The sequence below is a fragment of the Bidens hawaiensis genome, unplaced genomic scaffold (genome assembly GCF_021521415.1).
Source record: "Bidens hawaiensis isolate Kalapana, Puna unplaced genomic scaffold, B.hawaiensis_p1.1 tig00017158_1, whole genome shotgun sequence".
In the NCBI taxonomy this organism is placed as follows: Eukaryota; Viridiplantae; Streptophyta; class Magnoliopsida; order Asterales; family Asteraceae; genus Bidens; species Bidens hawaiensis.
In genome coordinates, this window is record NW_027492595.1 from 240,728 (window position 1) to 260,192 (window position 19,465).

Below are 19,465 nucleotides of genomic sequence, written 5' to 3' on the forward strand. Positions count from 1 at the left end.
TGTGATTTATAACAACTGAAAATTTGGGCCAATCTAAAGAACCGACCCACCCTATTTGTTATCTATACTTTAAAATTTTTATTTCACATATTAATCATCATTCCAAATTTGAAACAGCAAGCGGGTATAGCTCAGTTGGGAGAGCGACAGACTGAAGTTCTGAAGGTCACGTGTTCGATCCACGTTCACCGCATTTCATCTCTTTCGTTCTTCTATTTAATTTTTGTTGCGTAACAGTATAATTCTGATTTTCATTGATTTTTTTTTCAATTCGTTGATTTTTAGTTTGAAACAACTTGACTTTATTTTTTTGTATTTCCATGTTTTGTAATCTTGAGGTACAAATATCTCTTCTAAAAGTGAGTACAAATAAATATATTCTTTTTACTGGTGTTATCATATTTTAGTTTTTAAAAGTGTAATTAACTTTTTATCTTGTTATGCCATTAGAAATTTCAAGATCAATAAATATGAATATTGTAATCACGTAAATTATATTACAAATCAAAATTATGAGACTTTATCACGTGTCATCACTTGAAAATATAATACATACACGAGTCGTGTTTTTACATTTTGTTTTATCTTATACTGTTCGTATAGGTTTATAAGACTCGTATAGGTGACTATGCAAGTAGTAAAGGTGTCTATGACTTGTTTCTTTCTTTATAAACTTCCCTTGATTATCAAAAGAATATGATTGATTGTCCTCCATCCGGTTAACACAACTACTCAGATGCTATAGTACCTCACGACTCAATGGGGTGATTCTTGTAGCTCTAACAACATGTCCATGTCGAGGTTATAAATGCGAACGATATACCGAACGTCATGTTTATCGAAGTTATAGTACCAATTTGAACAAATGACATGTATCTGTTTGTTTTGTATGTCATGTATATTTTCAACACATGCGGGATCGAACGCACATTATATTATATCTTACACGAGGTAGGATGAATATAGAATGACTCCACTAAGGCATTAGTGGATGGATTTGTGTGAAGTCCATTAATAAAACTATTATCATGCAAGAGTTTGAAACGAACTTGTATTGGACGCAATGTTTCGTGGTTGTCTTTACTTATACTTTAATAAAACTATTATCATGCAAGAGTTTGAAACGAACTTGTATTGGACGCAATGTTTCGTGGTTGTCTTTACTTATACTTTGATGTTCGCCGTACACAGTTTTAGTGGCGGCACATTTCTATCGTTCCATTCCCCTAGAGTTGATAGTTTGTCACTCGAATGCATATTATGTTTGGTCAGCTTCTTCATCGTACACTTTTTATTATTGGATAATCGTATTGCATATGAATACCCCCCCTCCTTGTCCAAACGTTGAGCAGCTGGATGGTTGTGGTCATCACACATCACCTATAACGTCCAACATCGTACCCTTTGAATATTTACCTACTGGCATAAATAGGTTGTTATTTTTTTTGTACTAGAATGTCTAATTGTTACCTTTGTATTCACCATCACGATCACACTTTAAAAAAGTTAATCACATAACCTGCGACGTTATTCTTCGATAATGGAGTACATATGGTCATACCAATCTCATAAACCTCTCTGGTTTGCACCCAATTCATCAAGATCTCGAGAGACACGAACAACCAAAAAATATATGTTTTTGTTCACAACAATAGTGTTAGGTAACAAACATAACGACAAAATGTTATACCTACAAGTGAAACACGCTTATATTTCGCTAGATGACACACCATGTGATGCTAGATATATAACGTCAAAACTCAACATCGCTAACTAGTTCTTTTATTAAAATTGATATTATGTGTTATGAAATGAGTCGGGGGAAACAATAATATACTAGTTTCAATGGCATTTCGTGTTGTGTCAAATAGTTGGAAAAATCTTTAATTATCCTGTCATTATGTATCATGTTAAATAATTTGTGAAATCTTGCATAACATTAAATAACTGGCAGAATCTTGTATCGTATCAAATAATTAGCCGACACGTTTATTGAAGAAAACCTTGACATGCATCCAAAACCATGCCTTCATACAAGTCGTATAGCTTTATACATTTCGTTTAGTAAAAAAGTCGTATAAGTGTATACAAGCAATTTTCTGACACATCTACAGACTTGACGTGTACAAAAAAGCTACACGAGTCGTATAGCCGTATACAAGTCGTACATATGGCAATGACATGTGTCTGGCTTGGGGGGGGGGGGGGGGTTCCTAACAACTAGCGGTAGAGCTAGAACTTTTTCTAATGAGTTTGGGATTTTTTGACGCTCGATTATTTCAAGCGTCAAAGTTTTCGGCTCCAGATGGGTCGGGTCGTTCATTCGATCAAATAAACAAAATGCAATATCACTATTACAACAAAAGTACATCGTCGAATTATAGTCAAGCTCAAATTTTATCGGGCCGGGTCGATCATTAGTCAAACTCAAATTATATCGAGCAAATATATCTTCAGTAGCATGTTTAAGAGATAAAGTCGTCATATCCAAGAACTAAACAAATAAGTTGCTCTTAAACAAATCACAATTTATCCACATATCTCAACACCAAAACCATTTGTTTCGTTTTAGAAACATCCATGGACTCGTCAACTAACATAGTACTTCTTGTGGAAAACATTTAATAACCTTTTTTTGAATTGGTGGAGACGTCATTTAGCTATTTTTTGTGCCATTATTTAATATAACTTTACTAATTGATGACCACAAAATGTCCCATATAATAGAATTTTTCAAACTCATCTTGACAACGAAACGATAAGGCGCTGATAGGTGATGGTCATTTGGTCGGTAGTAACAGAAGATCAGGCGTTGAGGCGATGGCCGTTGATTTTGTCTTTTTGTTATTTAATTTTGCTTTAGGTATTATGTTTAAGTATGTTAATTGAATTGGGCTTATTGACCGATCTATGAATAATTTTGTATTTTTTATAACCCATATACAGGTTATTATTGACCCATTTATAACGTTTGTTAGTATATTTTTTTATAGCGTTTTTTAAATCTTTTTTATATTTTATAAAAAAGAATCATTGCTAAAAGAATTTTTAACTAAATTTTTCATAATCAATGAGTTCGAATATTTTTTTAAAATGATATTGAGATCTTTGTGATTTCAAGTTCGATCCCAATGACGCCCGGATTTTACCACCATTGGGCCTTTGGGCGGATGGGGTTTCCCCGGAATTAGAGATAACTTTGAGGCGCTTAAGGACTCTGTGCGGCTGGGGTTGGGTCAGGTGGCGATGCCATCTTCCTGTTGAGTCACCCCGTACGAAGTATCTAGGCAATTTTCTTTTGTTGGGCATTCAAAAAAATTAAATTAACTCATATATTAGTGTAGGAAGCTAGTACTGTGCCATGATGATTATCAGTTTGACGTAGCCTCTTTTGAAAAGCAGATTGGATCAGTGTAATGATCATAAAACTGGTTTGACAAATCAAATGAAATTGTTGGATCAGTCGATATGATATACCTGACCAGTCATCATTGTAATGCTAAAATGAAATATTTGTGAGTTGCCTGTACTGTTGTTGCAAATCATTGTTGAAGATTCACTTGAAATCATGCGTGGGAGCTGAGGCAATTAGCATGCACGACCAGATTACTTTATAGTTTATACGCTTAAGTACAATTTATATGTATGGACAGCATTTTTCTGATACTTTTTATACCAACTTTTCTGCATTTTAAAGCAACGAATCAATAATTGTGGGGACATGCATTTCTCTATATACACCATTGTAAGGCTTCAAATGTGGAAAATTTAAAATGTTTACATCCCAATTGGAGATGACCTTGGATCATTGAAACGGTTATAGGACTGTGTGATCTTACGACCGTGAATGCTCTTATAGCTAATCCTGACCAACCATCTAAGAGGCAAATGCTTCAACCGAGTGGGCTAGCCTCACAATGGCGAACTTACACTTCAACTTCTTAGAATTGCAGGATCAATAGTAGGATCTTATATTTGACTAGCGAGATCATTCTAGTTTTGAGTTTTGACTATGGAAAAAATAGGCTTGATGGAAGGCCAAATGGAGTCCATTAACTCATATGTAATCTACCATGGACCATTGGAGACCTACTAAGACCTGATGTGTTCAATAAGGCTCAATGAAGACCACTAAGGACCAATGGAGTCAAATGAATATATCTTCAAACGACTATCTATTCCAACGGCTATATACTCCAACGATAGTATTTTTTTCAACACGTATAAATACGCAACTTGCAAATTCATTTATCTAGTTTAATAGTTTGATTGTGATCATGACAAATCGACGAAACTACATTTATTGGAAAAAATGTTGTTTTATTTTCCAACGGTCCGCAAACTAACGAATGGTTAACTCCGTTAGTCTGTTGCTTACATGGAAGGCCTAGAGGATCGTTGAAAAATATACCTTTAGTCGGGACTTTTATTTGCTAATAGAGCAATAGGGCATAGTTGTTATTATTTAAAACCAATTTTCTTAAAAAGAAACATATGATTATGTCCACGTAATGCTACCACATACATGTTTATTGACAACTAGGCGTGCTACGTAAACATAGACTAATGGATGGTTAACTTTGTGAGTCGCAGACTGCTGGTAAAAAATACACCTTTAGTTGGGACCGCAACCATGCAAGAGTGAAGTTGAGACTTTTATTTGCCAATAGGACATAATTGGAATCATTTAACAACAAATATTCTTTAATTAATTCATTAACATTTTTAATTATTTTATATATTTTGAGGAAAAAAATCCTTAAACGAGCCTAAACCCAGCTTCAGTACGTAGTACCTTAAACGAACCAAAAGCTCTGCTCGAGCTCAGCTGTGTAGTGTGAGTTTAATAGCTGGAAGTCCAAAGAGATCCATTATGCTCAATGAGCCTATATGGGCTTCCTATATAAGGCTCGAGTTCGACTCAATAACAAAATTAACGAGCCAGCTTTCTTGGAGGCTTGGACTCGAAAAAGCTTTACTCGTTATGAACTTTTATCTATCCAAACTCAAGTAGCTTGCGAACGTTTGACTTGTTTGCATCCTTATAATTATGAGTTTATATTTTCTTATAGTTTTCTTTACTGGAAAATTGATTGAAGATAAAATAATCAAGTTTTATAGTATGCAATTATTTTACGGACGTTTAAATTTGTGACTGTAAAGTTTTAATTTTAGAGTACCATTAAGACGTAAAAGCATTAAAAATAAAAAAAATTGAATGAAATGAGTAGCATTAATTTGTGTCGATCTGTAAAAATTCTTGTCGTGTTTGAATTTGTTTCGGGTTCAAGCAATTGATATTCGAACTATGCAAAAGTCTCACTTAAAACTTTAACAAAGATTGACCCAACTCAAAAAAACAAAAAAAGTCCAAATGGTGAAATATGGATGTACCGTACTACTTGTTATTATTAAATTGAAAAAAGGTTAGGAGTTTTGTTATGTTTTGTCTTGTTTACTGACTTTGGTCCTTTAGACTTTTAGACTACAAAAGTCTTTAACCCCATAAAAAGCCAACCAGCATACCCACCAGACAAAATTGTCCACACACAAAGAGGTGAAATTTTCTACTTAAAAAAGGTCAACCTAGTGAGATACTTACAAGTTACAAACAATCAAGAGAGAGAGAGAGAGAGAGAGAGAAAGATGGGAAGAGCTCCTTGTTGTGACAAAGCAAATGTGAAGAGAGGACCATGGTCTCCTGAAGAAGATGCAAAGCTCAAAGAGTTCATAGACAAACATGGTACTGGTGGTAATTGGATTGCTCTTCCTCACAAAGCTGGTAGATATATATATTCTATCTTTCTCACCATCACTTTGTAATTTCTTGCAACAAATTAATTATATCTTATATATAGTTGTGTTAATTATGAATGTATGAACACAGGTTTAAAAAGATGTGGCAAAAGTTGTAGGTTGAGATGGCTAAACTATCTTAGACCCAATATTAAACATGGTGAGTTTTCAGAAGATGAAGATAGGATCATCTACAACTTGTATGCTAGCATTGGTAGCAGGTAATTATAAGTTTGTACCCTTCATGGATTTATTTATTTTTATTGTACCTATATATGGTTATATATCTACACTCTATTTGTACAAATTTTCCATCTACATATAGTACTTCTTTCCATGTTAGGCCAAACATACATGAAACCCTAAATTATGATAATCTTGATTTATTTCCATTTATACATATTCAGATGGTCAATAATAGCAAGTCATCTACCAGGCAGGACTGATAATGATATCAAGAATTACTGGAACACAAAGCTTAGAAAGAAGCTTTTAGCTATGATTCCTTCCATCCAAAAGAAACCATCTTTTTTCCCATCTATGCCCCTTCAAACACCACCTTTTTCAGATCATCCAAAAGATAGTAATTTCTTGAATGCTTCTTCATCATTTTACAATAACTTAAACACTAGCTATTTGATGAATGTTAGCAACAATATTAACTACCCTCTTCTCTCCACAAGCACAACCACTAATCTTTTCTCAAACCCTATGATTTCCAATGAAAAACATTATTTAGGTTTTCAAAATCTGAATATGAACAAGGAGTATTGTTATAATTATAACTTCCCTGAAGTAAAAGAAAGGATGTTGATGTTTGGTTATGGTGGTGGTGGTGGTGGTGAAATGAGTGCAAGTTGTTCTTCTGGCAGTAGTTGCATGAGCAGTCAGATAACCTACAACAATGATAATCATCATCAACAAGGTTTCATGACTGATCATAACTACATTGATCAGAAGCAAAAAGGGTGTTACAAGAATCTTGAAGAAGTGAAGCAACTGAGCAGTAGCATCAATGTGGACATCAACAGCTATCTGATGAATGATGATGATGATGATGATGATGATGATGATGATGATGATGATGATGAAAACAAGACAACACATATTATTACCGATGGGTTTTATAGGATGATTGATGGAGGTAATTAATTAAATGACTGTTACTGTTGTAGTTAAGAAATGTGTCAGGTTAGAGATCTCTTTGGATTCACAGTTTCTTGGGACCTGTGTTGATCTGTATTGATGGTGAAAAGTAATATGAAGTTACATTAGATAAGGGGATTTCATGGTTGATATTAACTTATGGTTAAAGTTTATGTATTTCAATAATTTGAGGGACGTTTATTGTACATACTTTTCTATGTATAAATATTGGTTTGTAACAAAACAATCATTTATAACGTGGATATACCCAGAACCGACTAGCGACCGGACTTGTTAAGCATATTTGGTTCGGTTCTCAGTCTTAATTAATTTTGGGCCCTGTAAAAACTAAATTTGGAAACATTTATTAGCGTATATAAAGATTTGTATTCAATCTTAACCCAACTCGAGTCCAACCTAAACCAAAGAGACTGAGACCACCCCACCATGTATTGGTCCGGTCGTTCGTTTTGATTCTCCGAAAAATTCAAGTTCAAGAACAATTCGATCTGATAACTACTTGGCATGTTAACTTTTTTTTTTTTTCATTTTTTCATTTTTTCATGTCAATCTATTTCCTTCTCTTTTGACATTACCCCTCTCTTCTCTTTAGGCTCTACACCTCTATCATATGAAGGTATTTTAGTATTCAACGAAAAAGATGACTTTATGTTTCTGAATTAATTTTTTAATTTAGTCAAAAGTTAACTAGAAAGTTATGACTAATGCAAGATGTCCAAACAAGTTTTTTTTAAAAAATAATAACATAATCAAAGTTCAAATGGAAACATTGGATTCACCTTTCTACCTAATATACATACATGAAAATTCAACGCAAACTTGCGTTGTTGGTTTAAACCGTTTATATATACTGATCAAAGCATGTCACCCTGGCAGGCAATCCGTTGCATCCCAAACATTTATAGTTAAAAATAGCTATCATTAGCTGTACGTCTATTCATAATCGTGATTAAACTAGGTTTAAAGATTTAATTAAGCCGTAAATGATCTTCACCTCCCATTGGTCTTATTTGAAGTTAGATAGCAGCTTGAATTTTTGTGTCATTAATGTATGAAGATGGTGACACATTTATATATGAAATTGATGAAATGGATGCGGTGGCTATTGAAGATGCTTCTAAGCAACACCAATAAATCAAACCATTAGATTTAACTAAATATAAAATCTCAGTAAACTATCATTGGCCGGAATATTGTAAGTATATATTATAAAACTGTTAAACACCTACCAATGATATGATTCAACGTTGAAATTCGAGCATCAAATTGACACTTGTTTGCTATATTATATGTTTTTATCATAGTATATTTTGGTGATAGAAAAGTTTCAAGGAAACAACAATAATTCAAAGGCTTAAGGGGCACATGCAAATTTATATATTAAAAGTTTAAGGCGTTTGCATTTTAAATAATTTTAAGTATATTAAAATCATAACGTAGTAATTTGTCAAAACCTCAATATGACCTAATCAAGATCTGCTAGTTTAAAGATAACATATTTCATGATCATTAAAACTATGTGTCTAAACAACTTTTGATGGCATCAAATCCATAATTTCACTTGATAGATGTAAACCAAAGTTTGATCACGTTTTCAAGTCCATGCGATACAAGTCTATAACATATATAAACGACTTCTACGAATAAGTCACTAACTATGAAAAACAAGAGACTGTATCAATTAGAAGTTGCCTAATTTTGGTTACAACACCTGCTAGCTCAATTATAAGGATATTGATTTATAGTCCATCAAAAGGATAACCATCATATATAACCTATTGAGTTAATTGATTCAGGTTTGCTTTACCGTGGAAGCTTGTGATTATTGGAAGCTAGTTAGTTAGTTATTGAGTCAATAAAATGTCTGGATCCTTTGCTATTGGATAGTTGTTTTTGATTCGGTCTATATATGTTTCCATTGTAAATTGCCTATTTAAGGCTTTTCCCTAGCGCACCAGTCAATCAATAAACTTGTTCTATTATCAATCTGATCCAATAAATTGGTATTAGAGCTCAATTAACGGGTTGTATATTTAATCACACTTGTAATACTGTAAGCATCTCGATGACGAGTTATACCAAGAGCATCCTCTTTGTGCTACTGGTGCTAATGGCCTCTACTAACACCAGTGGTACACCCTCTACCCCTCTTCCAATGTTTAAATGAGATGGATATGAACTTTGGAAGATCCGTATAAAGAAGATTATTGGAAGAATCCTTCACCACCTACATGCGTTGAGTTCATAACCTATATTAAAAGTGTGGATAACACATCGTTGTTTTTGTAACGTAATTGTTTGTATAACTAAAGTAATTACTTTACTTTTTATGATCAGAGTAACACTATAATGATGTTTACTCTTGTTACATTAACAGTTACGCTACTTAGAACTAGAGCAATCACTCTTTTTATAACTAGAGTAATTATACTAAAATGATATTTACTTTGGTTATACTAACAATTCTACTTATAACAATAGTAGTTACTCATCTTATAACTAGAATAATTAATTTACATTGATATGTACTCTATTTATTCAAAACAATTACTCCAGTTATACTCACAATCACGTTACTTAGGCTTAGGGGCATTGTCGAAGCTTCATTGAGACCCGGGGTGGCCTCGGCCCCCCTGTTTTGTGCATAGTAGTGTAAATTTATCCGTTTTCGTCCGAAAATTATTATACGTAGCGTAAGTTTAGCCTTTTTGGCCAATATTTTGACCCCCCCCCCCCCCCGTGCCTCAGTCCAAACTTCGCCACTGCTTAGGGGTATACTCTAACGCCCAACATAAATTAAGATGACATGACACTTTATCGGTGGATTAAACCACTTCCCACCTGTGTTAAATTTGTTAAAAATGGCCATAGATTAAGCTTTCTACGGGTTAAAAGACAAAAAAAACAATATATTAAATTAACAATTAACAGAATTGAGATGAAGTTAAATGGATTAAACAATTCCCTTTGAGTGAGATGGAGTAAAAGAGAGAAAAATGAGTGATATGATGCATATGTTGAATTAAGAGAGGTTAAAGTATACCTAACTGCCTTAAAACTAAAGTAATCACTCTTCTTAAAACTAGAGGAATTACACCATAATAATATTAACTCTAGCAATACAAAGACACAAAGTAATTAATGTAGTTGTAATAACAACTACGTTACTTATAACAATAGTACTTACCTTTTCTTTTATATTAAGTACACTATAATGATATTTACTCTAATTATAAAAATAATTACTCAAGTTATACTAACTTTAAGTTACTTTTATAATTAGAATCCTCTTTTTTATAACTAACTACAGTACAAGTACAATGATATTTACTCTAGTAATATTAATAATTACACTACCTATAAATAGTTTGATACTTTTATTGTCATCATGTTGATTTTGCTCTTTGCTTTGTACCATTCGCACGGTAAACTAATTTGCACGTGATTGGTAGTCTATTAAGGTCATTTGTTTTTAAAAAAATTTAGAACTGAAGTTTATATAAAAATTCACAGTATTGAAATTTAAATGGCATTTGTTAGACATATATACCTTATTATAATAACATACTAGGTAAAACAAAAGGTAATAAGAAAGAAACTGATCAATTACTATTAAATGAAATACTTTCATTCGTATCTTAAATACACATATCCAAATGGATCCAACATGTTTCTCTATTATTATCTTTTTCTGTGCCATATCATTGTTAACTTGTGTGTTCTTCCTTACTTTTTAAATATAAGTATGTTATTTCACGAATGGGGTGCAGCTCAGTAAAGATTTGGGCTGAAGATATCAAGTTTTCAAGATCGAATCCGATTTCAACAGAGTTTTATCATATTGGGTTTTTGGACAGTGAGTTTTTCTCAACATAGGAGATGACAGGCTTGAGCTATCCAATATTGTCAGTGATCGCAGGCGTATAAGGTCACATTTTACCTTTAGATTAACACAGTAGTTAGGCTTTTCTCGTTTGTGTATATAAAAAAATATGTTATTTCCATCGCTAGGCAATCACTGAAATGATATAATAAATAATAAATGGGGTCCAAAAATACACAAGAATGCAAGATCCTTGTCAGGGTATGCTGCTGTCTTCCCACTTGCCCGCTTAATTTTATATTCCTTACATTTCTGTGCCAATTTTTTATTTTTTGAAGTTGTAAATTTGAAGTCGTCCGATTCGTTTTCGCAAGTTTATTTTCAAACTAAAATGTCTTTAGCATATGAAACATAAGCACAAATATATGAGGGGAAGAGGGCTAAAATTTTCAAAGGAAAACCGGTAATCGGTCTCAAACCAATCCGACGGTTTGTAATCTGTTTGAGAACGCGAACGTTAAAACCGATTTGAAACTACTTAAAACATTTGCTCTGGTTAAAATCGTTTTCAAACCAACCTGATCATTTTCTCCTTATAATTTAGTTTGAGCCAGAACGGTTTTGACGAGCTTTGACTCAATCCAATCTATAGTATGGGCCCAAAACCGGTTTTATGCACCTTTATAACTCAATTATTAACCGTATTAGGCTCGAAATCCAAAATAACTTAACTTTGAACCGAAAATTCAAAAAATGTTTCAAAGTTAAATTATTATAAACAAATCATGTCCCTCGAATCGAAATTAGTCACATATTCATCATAATTTATTAAATCCAGAAAGTATAGCAAAACTCAATCCACACACCAAAAGTACCCAAATCGACCCGACCCTGCTAGACCCATTACCATCCGTGTTGATCAATTTCTCATGGTGATATTGGAAAACATGAATAATATGATAAACCTATAATTATATGTGTACCTGTTACAGTATGGAGAGTAGTAACCGCAGCAGGGTATGATGTAGTCGACATGTTTGTCATCTTGATCGAGTTCCCCTTTAGGATGTATAGTTAAGGATGGTTAGGGTTCTTGAGAGGAACCCGGTTTAGAAGAGAGAGGAGACACATGATTTTCTTATTATGTGTGTGAGATTATGTTATGATGTTAATTTATTCTCTCTATATATACATCAAAGGGGAAACCCTTTATTAGCTATTAAGAGTAATATGACCCATCAACAATTACTAAGCTAATATATAATAAGGTATAATTAATTATTTTGATCTATTATTATATAAATGATAATGATGGCCATATAAATAAATATATAAAATATATTTATTCTTACATTCTCCCACTTGGCCGAATAATAATTTATTATGAGTATTAGATAAGCCTGATCAGGAGTTAACACTCATTTTAGTTTTAAACTCAAACTGGAGCAGAGAAATACAGTCATTGAATTGAACATCAGCTCAAGACCCCCATTAATCATACTGCAGTCTTTTTTTAAAACCTAAGTAGTTATGATCAAAATTTTCAAGTAATCCCTTCAAACGTTTGATTTGTATAATAATTTGTCTATATGTCATTATGCATGCAGAACATATTAAGAGACATACAAAATCAAAACTAGTGAGGAAATATTAATAGTTAATCATTCATAGTGCGATATGGAGTTGTACATGGTCATCAATAAACCCCTCATGATTATAAGCGCTTTCATAATACTTACGGGTAGACCTTTAGTTATAGGATCCTTAAGCATATCATGAATGTATTCGATACGAAAAATTAGATTCCTCAATTCGTTCATAAATGAATAATTAGTTTCATATCGAAATTTAATGCAGCACCTCTCAAACTGTTAATGTTTAAGAAAACATGGTAGCTGACTTTATCACAATTAGTCTTCAATATATGAATTATCTGGAGTTTAATAAAACTTCTGAGTTCACTAATAAAGATTCAACAACATTGTAATTAATCAACATATTATGTCGTTATGACTTAGGTTGTAATCAGTTCATTATGACTCCTCCATGAGATAAATTTATCTTCTGACATAAGAATATATCCCGAAAATTACATTTTCTTATCTCTGAATAGGACAAAGTTTAGAGTAATCTACCGGTTTGAATTCTCACGTTTTCTTTTAAATTATAGTTTTTCGTTTATTTTAAAGATATTTTAATACTCTTTTTAGATCTTTCACATTAATCTAGACATATCTAGTGTGTTGCAATTTTGAGTAATATTTGAACGAGTATAGACTTGAACATACATAAGGCTTCTACTTAATGAAGCATAAAGTAATAATCTCAATGATCCTATTATCCTCTAAATAGAGCAATATTGTTTGTTACATGTATAAGGACCCATTTAAGATAAAAATTATAGAACAAAACTAACGTCCCTTTGGGTCTATCTCAGAATGTTATGATATCTATTATGTAAGGGATATCTCTGAGATCTATCACATAAAAGTATGTACGAACAATGCTTTGACTTACGTAACATATACTTTTCAGAAGAATGTCATCTATATAAGGACAAGTTTGTTTTTAGTTGCTCCCACTCATCTTGAGGTAGGTACATTAATCCACTAGGTTTTTGATGAAAATAATTGTATAAAAATTTCATCACATTTTGATGTTTGCTTTAACCTATATATGGATTTTATTGACTTATATACTAAATGTTCTTTATCCTTCAGTTTATAACTTTTAGGTTGTGTTATGAACATATAAATATGTAAGTCAATTGTTAGGGAAAGTTGTTTTAATATTCATCTAATGTAGCTCTTAACTATTATAAGCTACTAGAACAATAATGATACTTAAAGAAATCTTTTGTAATATAGGTAAGAAGATTCTTTGGTAGTTGATTTCTCCTTGAATATAATCTTTAACAATCAATTATGCTTCTTTGTGTCTTAACGTTTGTGTTAGGATTTAATTTAGTTATGAACACCCTTAGGTGTTTCAACAAAATCTTAAACGTCATTCTGACTTATGAAGTTTAGTTTAATTTGCTAATAATAGCTTTATTCCATTTAGAATATTGATTGATTTAATGGTTTAATTAGAAGGGTATGATCATTAAACTTTCCAACATCCATTTCAACTGTAGTTAGGGAGCTTACATAATCATCAAAGTTAGTAGGTTTTAAAACCTAGATGACCTCCTGAGTTGATTATTGGGTTTATTTGAAGTTTTAGTTTTATGAAATAGCTCTTGGTTAGGTTGCTATCATTTTCAGGATTTTAAGTGTGTAAGAGTTGGTACAGTATGGTGTACAAGAGCTGTAATTGAAGTTAAATTTGGAGTAAAATTTAATGACTATTTCCCCCCGCCTCTTGTACTTCTAACAAGTCATTATAAGGACTTTTACTGCTCCTACTGATCTCAAAAACCTTTAGGAAATTAGCATGCTTAGGGTCAATATTTAAAGACCAATAGATTCTAATAGAGAAACAAGTTAATGATGTAAGTTGGCGTAGTTTTTCTTGTGAAGATTATTTTAGTAAGGAATCGGAGTATGTCCACATTTAAGACACAATGAAACTTTTGTAAGAGTAGTAATAAATTCTAAAGAGATAAGTTTTGATGGAATAGTGTTGTGATGGAACAGTGTCTTGTACAAGAGGTGTAATTGAGATAATATCAAGTTTTCACTCCCCACCTCTTGCAAATCTTGCAGATTATGATCAAGACACTTAATGCTCCCACTAATCTTTAATGTCTCTAGAAAAATTACATAAGGAGTTTCAATGATGTGCGCGATGTGGGAATATGTCATATATGTTAGACTTGATTTGATTTCATTAACGTCCATATGTCATAATAAACTTAGGGACATATTAGAAGAAATCATATTAGGTATATATGAATGGATTTCTTTAAAAACCATGGACCATAGAAGTCAGATTAAATACAAGTAAATAGCCTTTTAAATGATAAAAGAATTATGTCTGAATATTCCATTTTGAATAAGTTCCATGAATGTCAGTAAAATATAACTTATGGTGGACCCAGACTTATTCCTTAAGCCAAGTAATGTTTAGGGCATCAACACATGATTAAAATCACTAATAATGAGATTAGATGAAATTCACCCTCATCAACCATGTCATGATTTCTCATGAAATTTGGTTTTAATGGATGAATTTTATAAGTTTCATTTGTCTTTTGTTAAATTTTTATTTGCATGATAACAAAAGTTGTGAAAGTATGTAGTATCATCTAATTCTATTTAATAAATGTTTCAATACAGATATTAATAACAAATAATATGAGAATTTAAGGTAAGAGTGACTTTATGTTAGCTATGCAAACCTCACAACTGTAATAATGTAGCTTAAGTATTAATACTAAATTCTGATTGATCTCCATAATATTTAAGGTATCATAAAACATAATTAGAAGACAGTTTTTCATGGTTATAATAGCCTTAACATTTAAATTTTGTCACCAACACTCATGTTAGTTATTTGTTGATATCGGTAAAGAAACTTATAGAACTAGACTTAACCTATCATGTTAATTGGAATATTAGGATTAGCATATTTAAATATCATTAATATACGACTACTGTTTTAGCCAAATGTTCTTTTGAATTATGGATAGCCTTGTTACTTATGCCTAATATAATAATGACATATTTTTATAACGAGACTTCTCCTTATAGAACTTAAAGTTGGAAGTAATACTTGTATTTTGTCTACGAACCATAGAATTATCCTCTTTAAGGTTTTAATAGTGGTGAGCTGAATAACATCTTATGTTCCACTGCCATATTCTGTTCTATTACATGTGTTGCTAATCAACATACTCATTTTCCTTTTGTACTTACGCGTGTTATAACTGATACTTAAGGCAACAAATTGTAATAATAGAAAATTTTAGTATGTACTGCATTAGAAAAGTGTATTTATTTCCATGTGTGAGCCCTTAACTTTATGGGTCATGGTATTGTACATAATTATGTATTCAGCAATGCAATTTAACCTTATAGTTAGAACTTTTAAGGAGTGCGTGAATCTTAGGAGTTATTTTAATTATTTAATAGATATGAGATTAGTTTTAGGAAAAACTAAATCTAGAATAACTCTATTCTATAGCATGAGTTTATTGATTATCATAAGAGACTTTAGGTTTGACCCATCCTATTTTTCATGCTCTAGGTTTCTTCTTTATTACTATTATTAGAAAGAGCAACGAGATGGTCATGTCTTGTGGATAATCAAAAAACGAGAAGAGCTAAAAGTTAATGAAACTCTTTATGAAGCAAAACATATTTGGGTTTGAGATTAAAGTGGATGATTTGAATGAGATAATTATTTATAGAAGAAAATTATAGTGAGTAATTTTATGGAATACTAAAATAATACATATTAAAATTTATGATCATTAGATTAATGAAGGATCATTAATGTGAGGATCATTATATTTTATTGAAGATGTGATATGTCTATTATTAACATCAAACTAATAGACTATAATTAAAAGTTCTACTTAAACAAAAAATAAATCACCTTTGAGCAGAATTAGAATTTATTTAAGTATATGTGTGCAAAACAATTGTAACACATCACCTTTGGGCAGAAGTGAGACAATTATTTTAATTATGCACGAGTTAACTTTGCTGGATATAAATGTAACATATTACCTTTGGGCAGAAATGAGACATTTAAATCATGTAAGCAAAATTAACAAAGCTTTGTAATTAGACTTGAATGAGGAGTAGATGTGTAACACATCACCTTTGGGCAGAAGTGACATATCAAAATTCATTCAAGTAAAGCTTTTATGTTTTGTAAAGGTTTTTAAGTTTTAAGTATTTACAAAACATTTAATTAGTTAATAATAACCTGTTTGGATTAGAAAAGTTTTGGTTTTGTAATGAGTTCTCGATTCTAGTAATGAGTTCTCGGTCAAATTATGAGTTCTCGGTTTTATCGGGTTTTCGGTTTTTAATAAGTTTTCGGTTTTTAATGGGATCTCGGTTTTAATTAGATTTCGATTTTGATGAAATCTCAGTTTGACCGAGATTTCGGTAAGCATTAAAATCCAAAAATTATTTAAGGTAATAATATTTTGGTTCAAATTGTTAGAGATTAATTTTATCTCCAAGATTTGTTTAATTTTGAAATTTATATTCTTAATAATTATTCAGATTTCAAAAAATCTTTTGAGATTTGTTTTTCAATTATTTTAGGAAAAAACACAATCATAATCTAAATTTAACCAAAATATGCATTATTTTCGAAAAACCCATTATGAACACGAAGAACATCACCGAAAAACCATAAATTTTTAACAGGTTTTTAATGTGAAATCGGGTTTCAAAAGATTTAAATAGTTTATTTATAAACCGATTTCAATGAGTACAAGCATAAAAAAAATTTAAAATTAGGTTTTATCAAGATTTTAGATTGAAGTCTTCCGGTTTAAATCCAGATTTAATGGAAAACCATGAAGAACTGATTAAACAACATCGCTCTTGATACCACATGTTGATCAATTTCTCATTGTGATAATGGAAAACATGAATAATATGATAAACCTATAATTATATGTGTACCTGTTACAGCATGGAGAGTAGTAACCGCAGCAGGATATGATAAACCTATAATTAAGAGTAATATGGTCCATCAACAATTACTAAGCTAATTGTAGGTTCCCAGCCGGATCTACACGGAATATCTCGTTCTACGTAGGTGCGGAATCCCTACGTAAGACGATACGAGCGTAGAAGACGATACACGTTAAACACAATCAAACACACGTTACAATAAACAAAGAACATGTTGTATTGCAACTGATAACACGTGATATATCAATCACCGATTACACAAAACTGAACAACTCCTTCCAAAACCTAGCCGCAGCTAAACATTTATAACATACGACAACTTCGCCTAACATGTTTAGGCGAAGTTGTCACTAACTTCGCTTGTTTCACAAGTTCGCCCATATCAGGCGAACTTGAGACACAACTTCGCTTAATTTCAAATACAAAACATACTAACTCGATTACAGACACTAGATACTGAACTACTGACATCATGTACCAACAGACTCCCCCTTGGCAGTAGCTTCATATCTCTATCTTCAAACACGTGTCTCGTAATCCCAAAAATCTTGTATCTTCCATCTTCAAGCATGAACGCCTTCTCGTACATAAACTGAAACTACTCTTTGATATTTCTTTGCTTCTTCTTTCCAAGCAGGAATGTAAAATATCTTTTTCTCGTTCAGCACCTGCAGATCAGCTTGAGACAAATTCACTAAATGCATAGGATCATATACTCTCATCAGCTCTTGTTCATCTTCATCCTCCATTACTGCTTCAGCTGTTTCACAATCAACGTACCACCATTTTAGATCTTTGAGCACATCCTTGGGCATTTGTTTCATCGGCACTTCTTTTAGACACCGGATCGGCTTATACTTCATTATCATCCAAGGCTTGCCATCTGCTCTCATTCCTCTGTCTTTGTCTTCAACGAGCTTTCCTTTCTGTGGTTTCAACAGCTCGAACTTTTTCTCCTTTATGCTTTCCTTCCAGACTATCTTTCCAATGATCCTAGCCATGTTATTATCACTCCTGTTTATCAACCCCAACCTGGCTAAGTCCTTCACTTCACATTCAGGCAACGTATTCAACGATCTCAACAGCCTCTTGAAATACTGAACCCCATTATACCGTTTAATCACAAAAAGCCTCAACTGCTCATCATATAACCAGCACATAATCCCCTTTTTCGATTCAGCATAACCCCTGATGTTGTAACTTTTCTTGAACATAGTAGGGACCGCCGGTTTCTTAGTCTTTACGAACCACTGAGCATAGCCTTCTTTCCATCTTGGCTGCTCCTCCCATTCTGTCTCATCACATCCCGTATCTTGACCCAAATCTGACTTTTCAACCTCTGGAATTTCATGCTCAACATTCTCCTCCACAATCTCTCCCTCTTCGACTTCACTATCAATCACGATCTCAGCCCCTATCTTCTCTATCTCCTCCAACAGTAACACATCCTCATCACCTATAACATCATCTAACACCTCCTCAGCATCCACAACCACCACATCATCACCCCCTAAACCGCCAGCTGCACTCGTTGACTCCCCCTGAGATGTGGAAGTCCCAAGAGCTTGTTCAGTTCTTGGCAACTCTCCACCTGCACCTTTCGATGCATTGGGATCATCGTCTCGATCGTTACGCTTTTTTGTCCTCAGCTCGTCACCCTTACAATCGGGTCGAAACGATCTCTGATTAACGTCATGACATAGATTATAAGATATGACGACACTACACACCTATAAATCGGATTGGTATTTGTCAAAGATAACAAAGATTGAATCGAAAAATAACTTCGCCGAGGTTACTGGAAGATAAGTTCGCTGGGTTTGAAAATAATGATGAGTCTGACCAATAATGTCTTTATATAGGGTCAAAGATGAACAGGTGAAGTTGGGGCTAACTTCGCTTACCCCTTAAGTTCGCCTGTTATATTAACTTCGCTTGATAACCATGTTACAAAACAGACCCTCTAATTTGAACATTATGCTTTTAACTTTTAAACCTTCCTTTAAAAAGAAGAATGTTACGATCAAAGACCAAGTAACCAGATATAAAGACATAAAACGACATAAGTAGAATAAAA

General features: G+C 32.6%; 1 protein-coding gene across 1 annotated transcript; it reads left to right on the top strand.

Annotated features, from left to right (window-relative positions):
- The first annotated feature begins 5,640 nt into the window (after positions 1–5,640).
- Positions 5,641–7,073, top strand: LOC143553208 (uncharacterized). Its single transcript, XM_077043243.1, has 3 exons — positions 5,641–5,782; positions 5,888–6,017; positions 6,204–7,073. Exons 1-3 carry the CDS (start codon positions 5,647–5,649, stop codon positions 6,946–6,948), a joined length of 1,011 nt encoding a protein of 336 aa, XP_076899358.1. The 5' UTR covers positions 5,641–5,646; the 3' UTR covers positions 6,949–7,073.
- Positions 7,074–19,465: the final 12,392 nt, after the last annotated feature.

Excerpts from the sequence above, each read along its gene's own strand:
- LOC143553208 (XM_077043243.1), top strand. The coding sequence starts at position 5,647 with ATGGGAAGAGCTCCTTGTTGTGACAAAGCAAATGTGAAGAGAGGACCA. Across the intron at positions 5,783-5,887 it reads TGCTCTTCCTCACAAAGCTG|GTTTAAAAAGATGTGGCAAA; the intron begins GTAGATATATAT and ends GTATGAACACAG. Across the intron at positions 6,018-6,203 it reads TATGCTAGCATTGGTAGCAG|ATGGTCAATAATAGCAAGTC; the intron begins GTAATTATAAGT and ends ATACATATTCAG.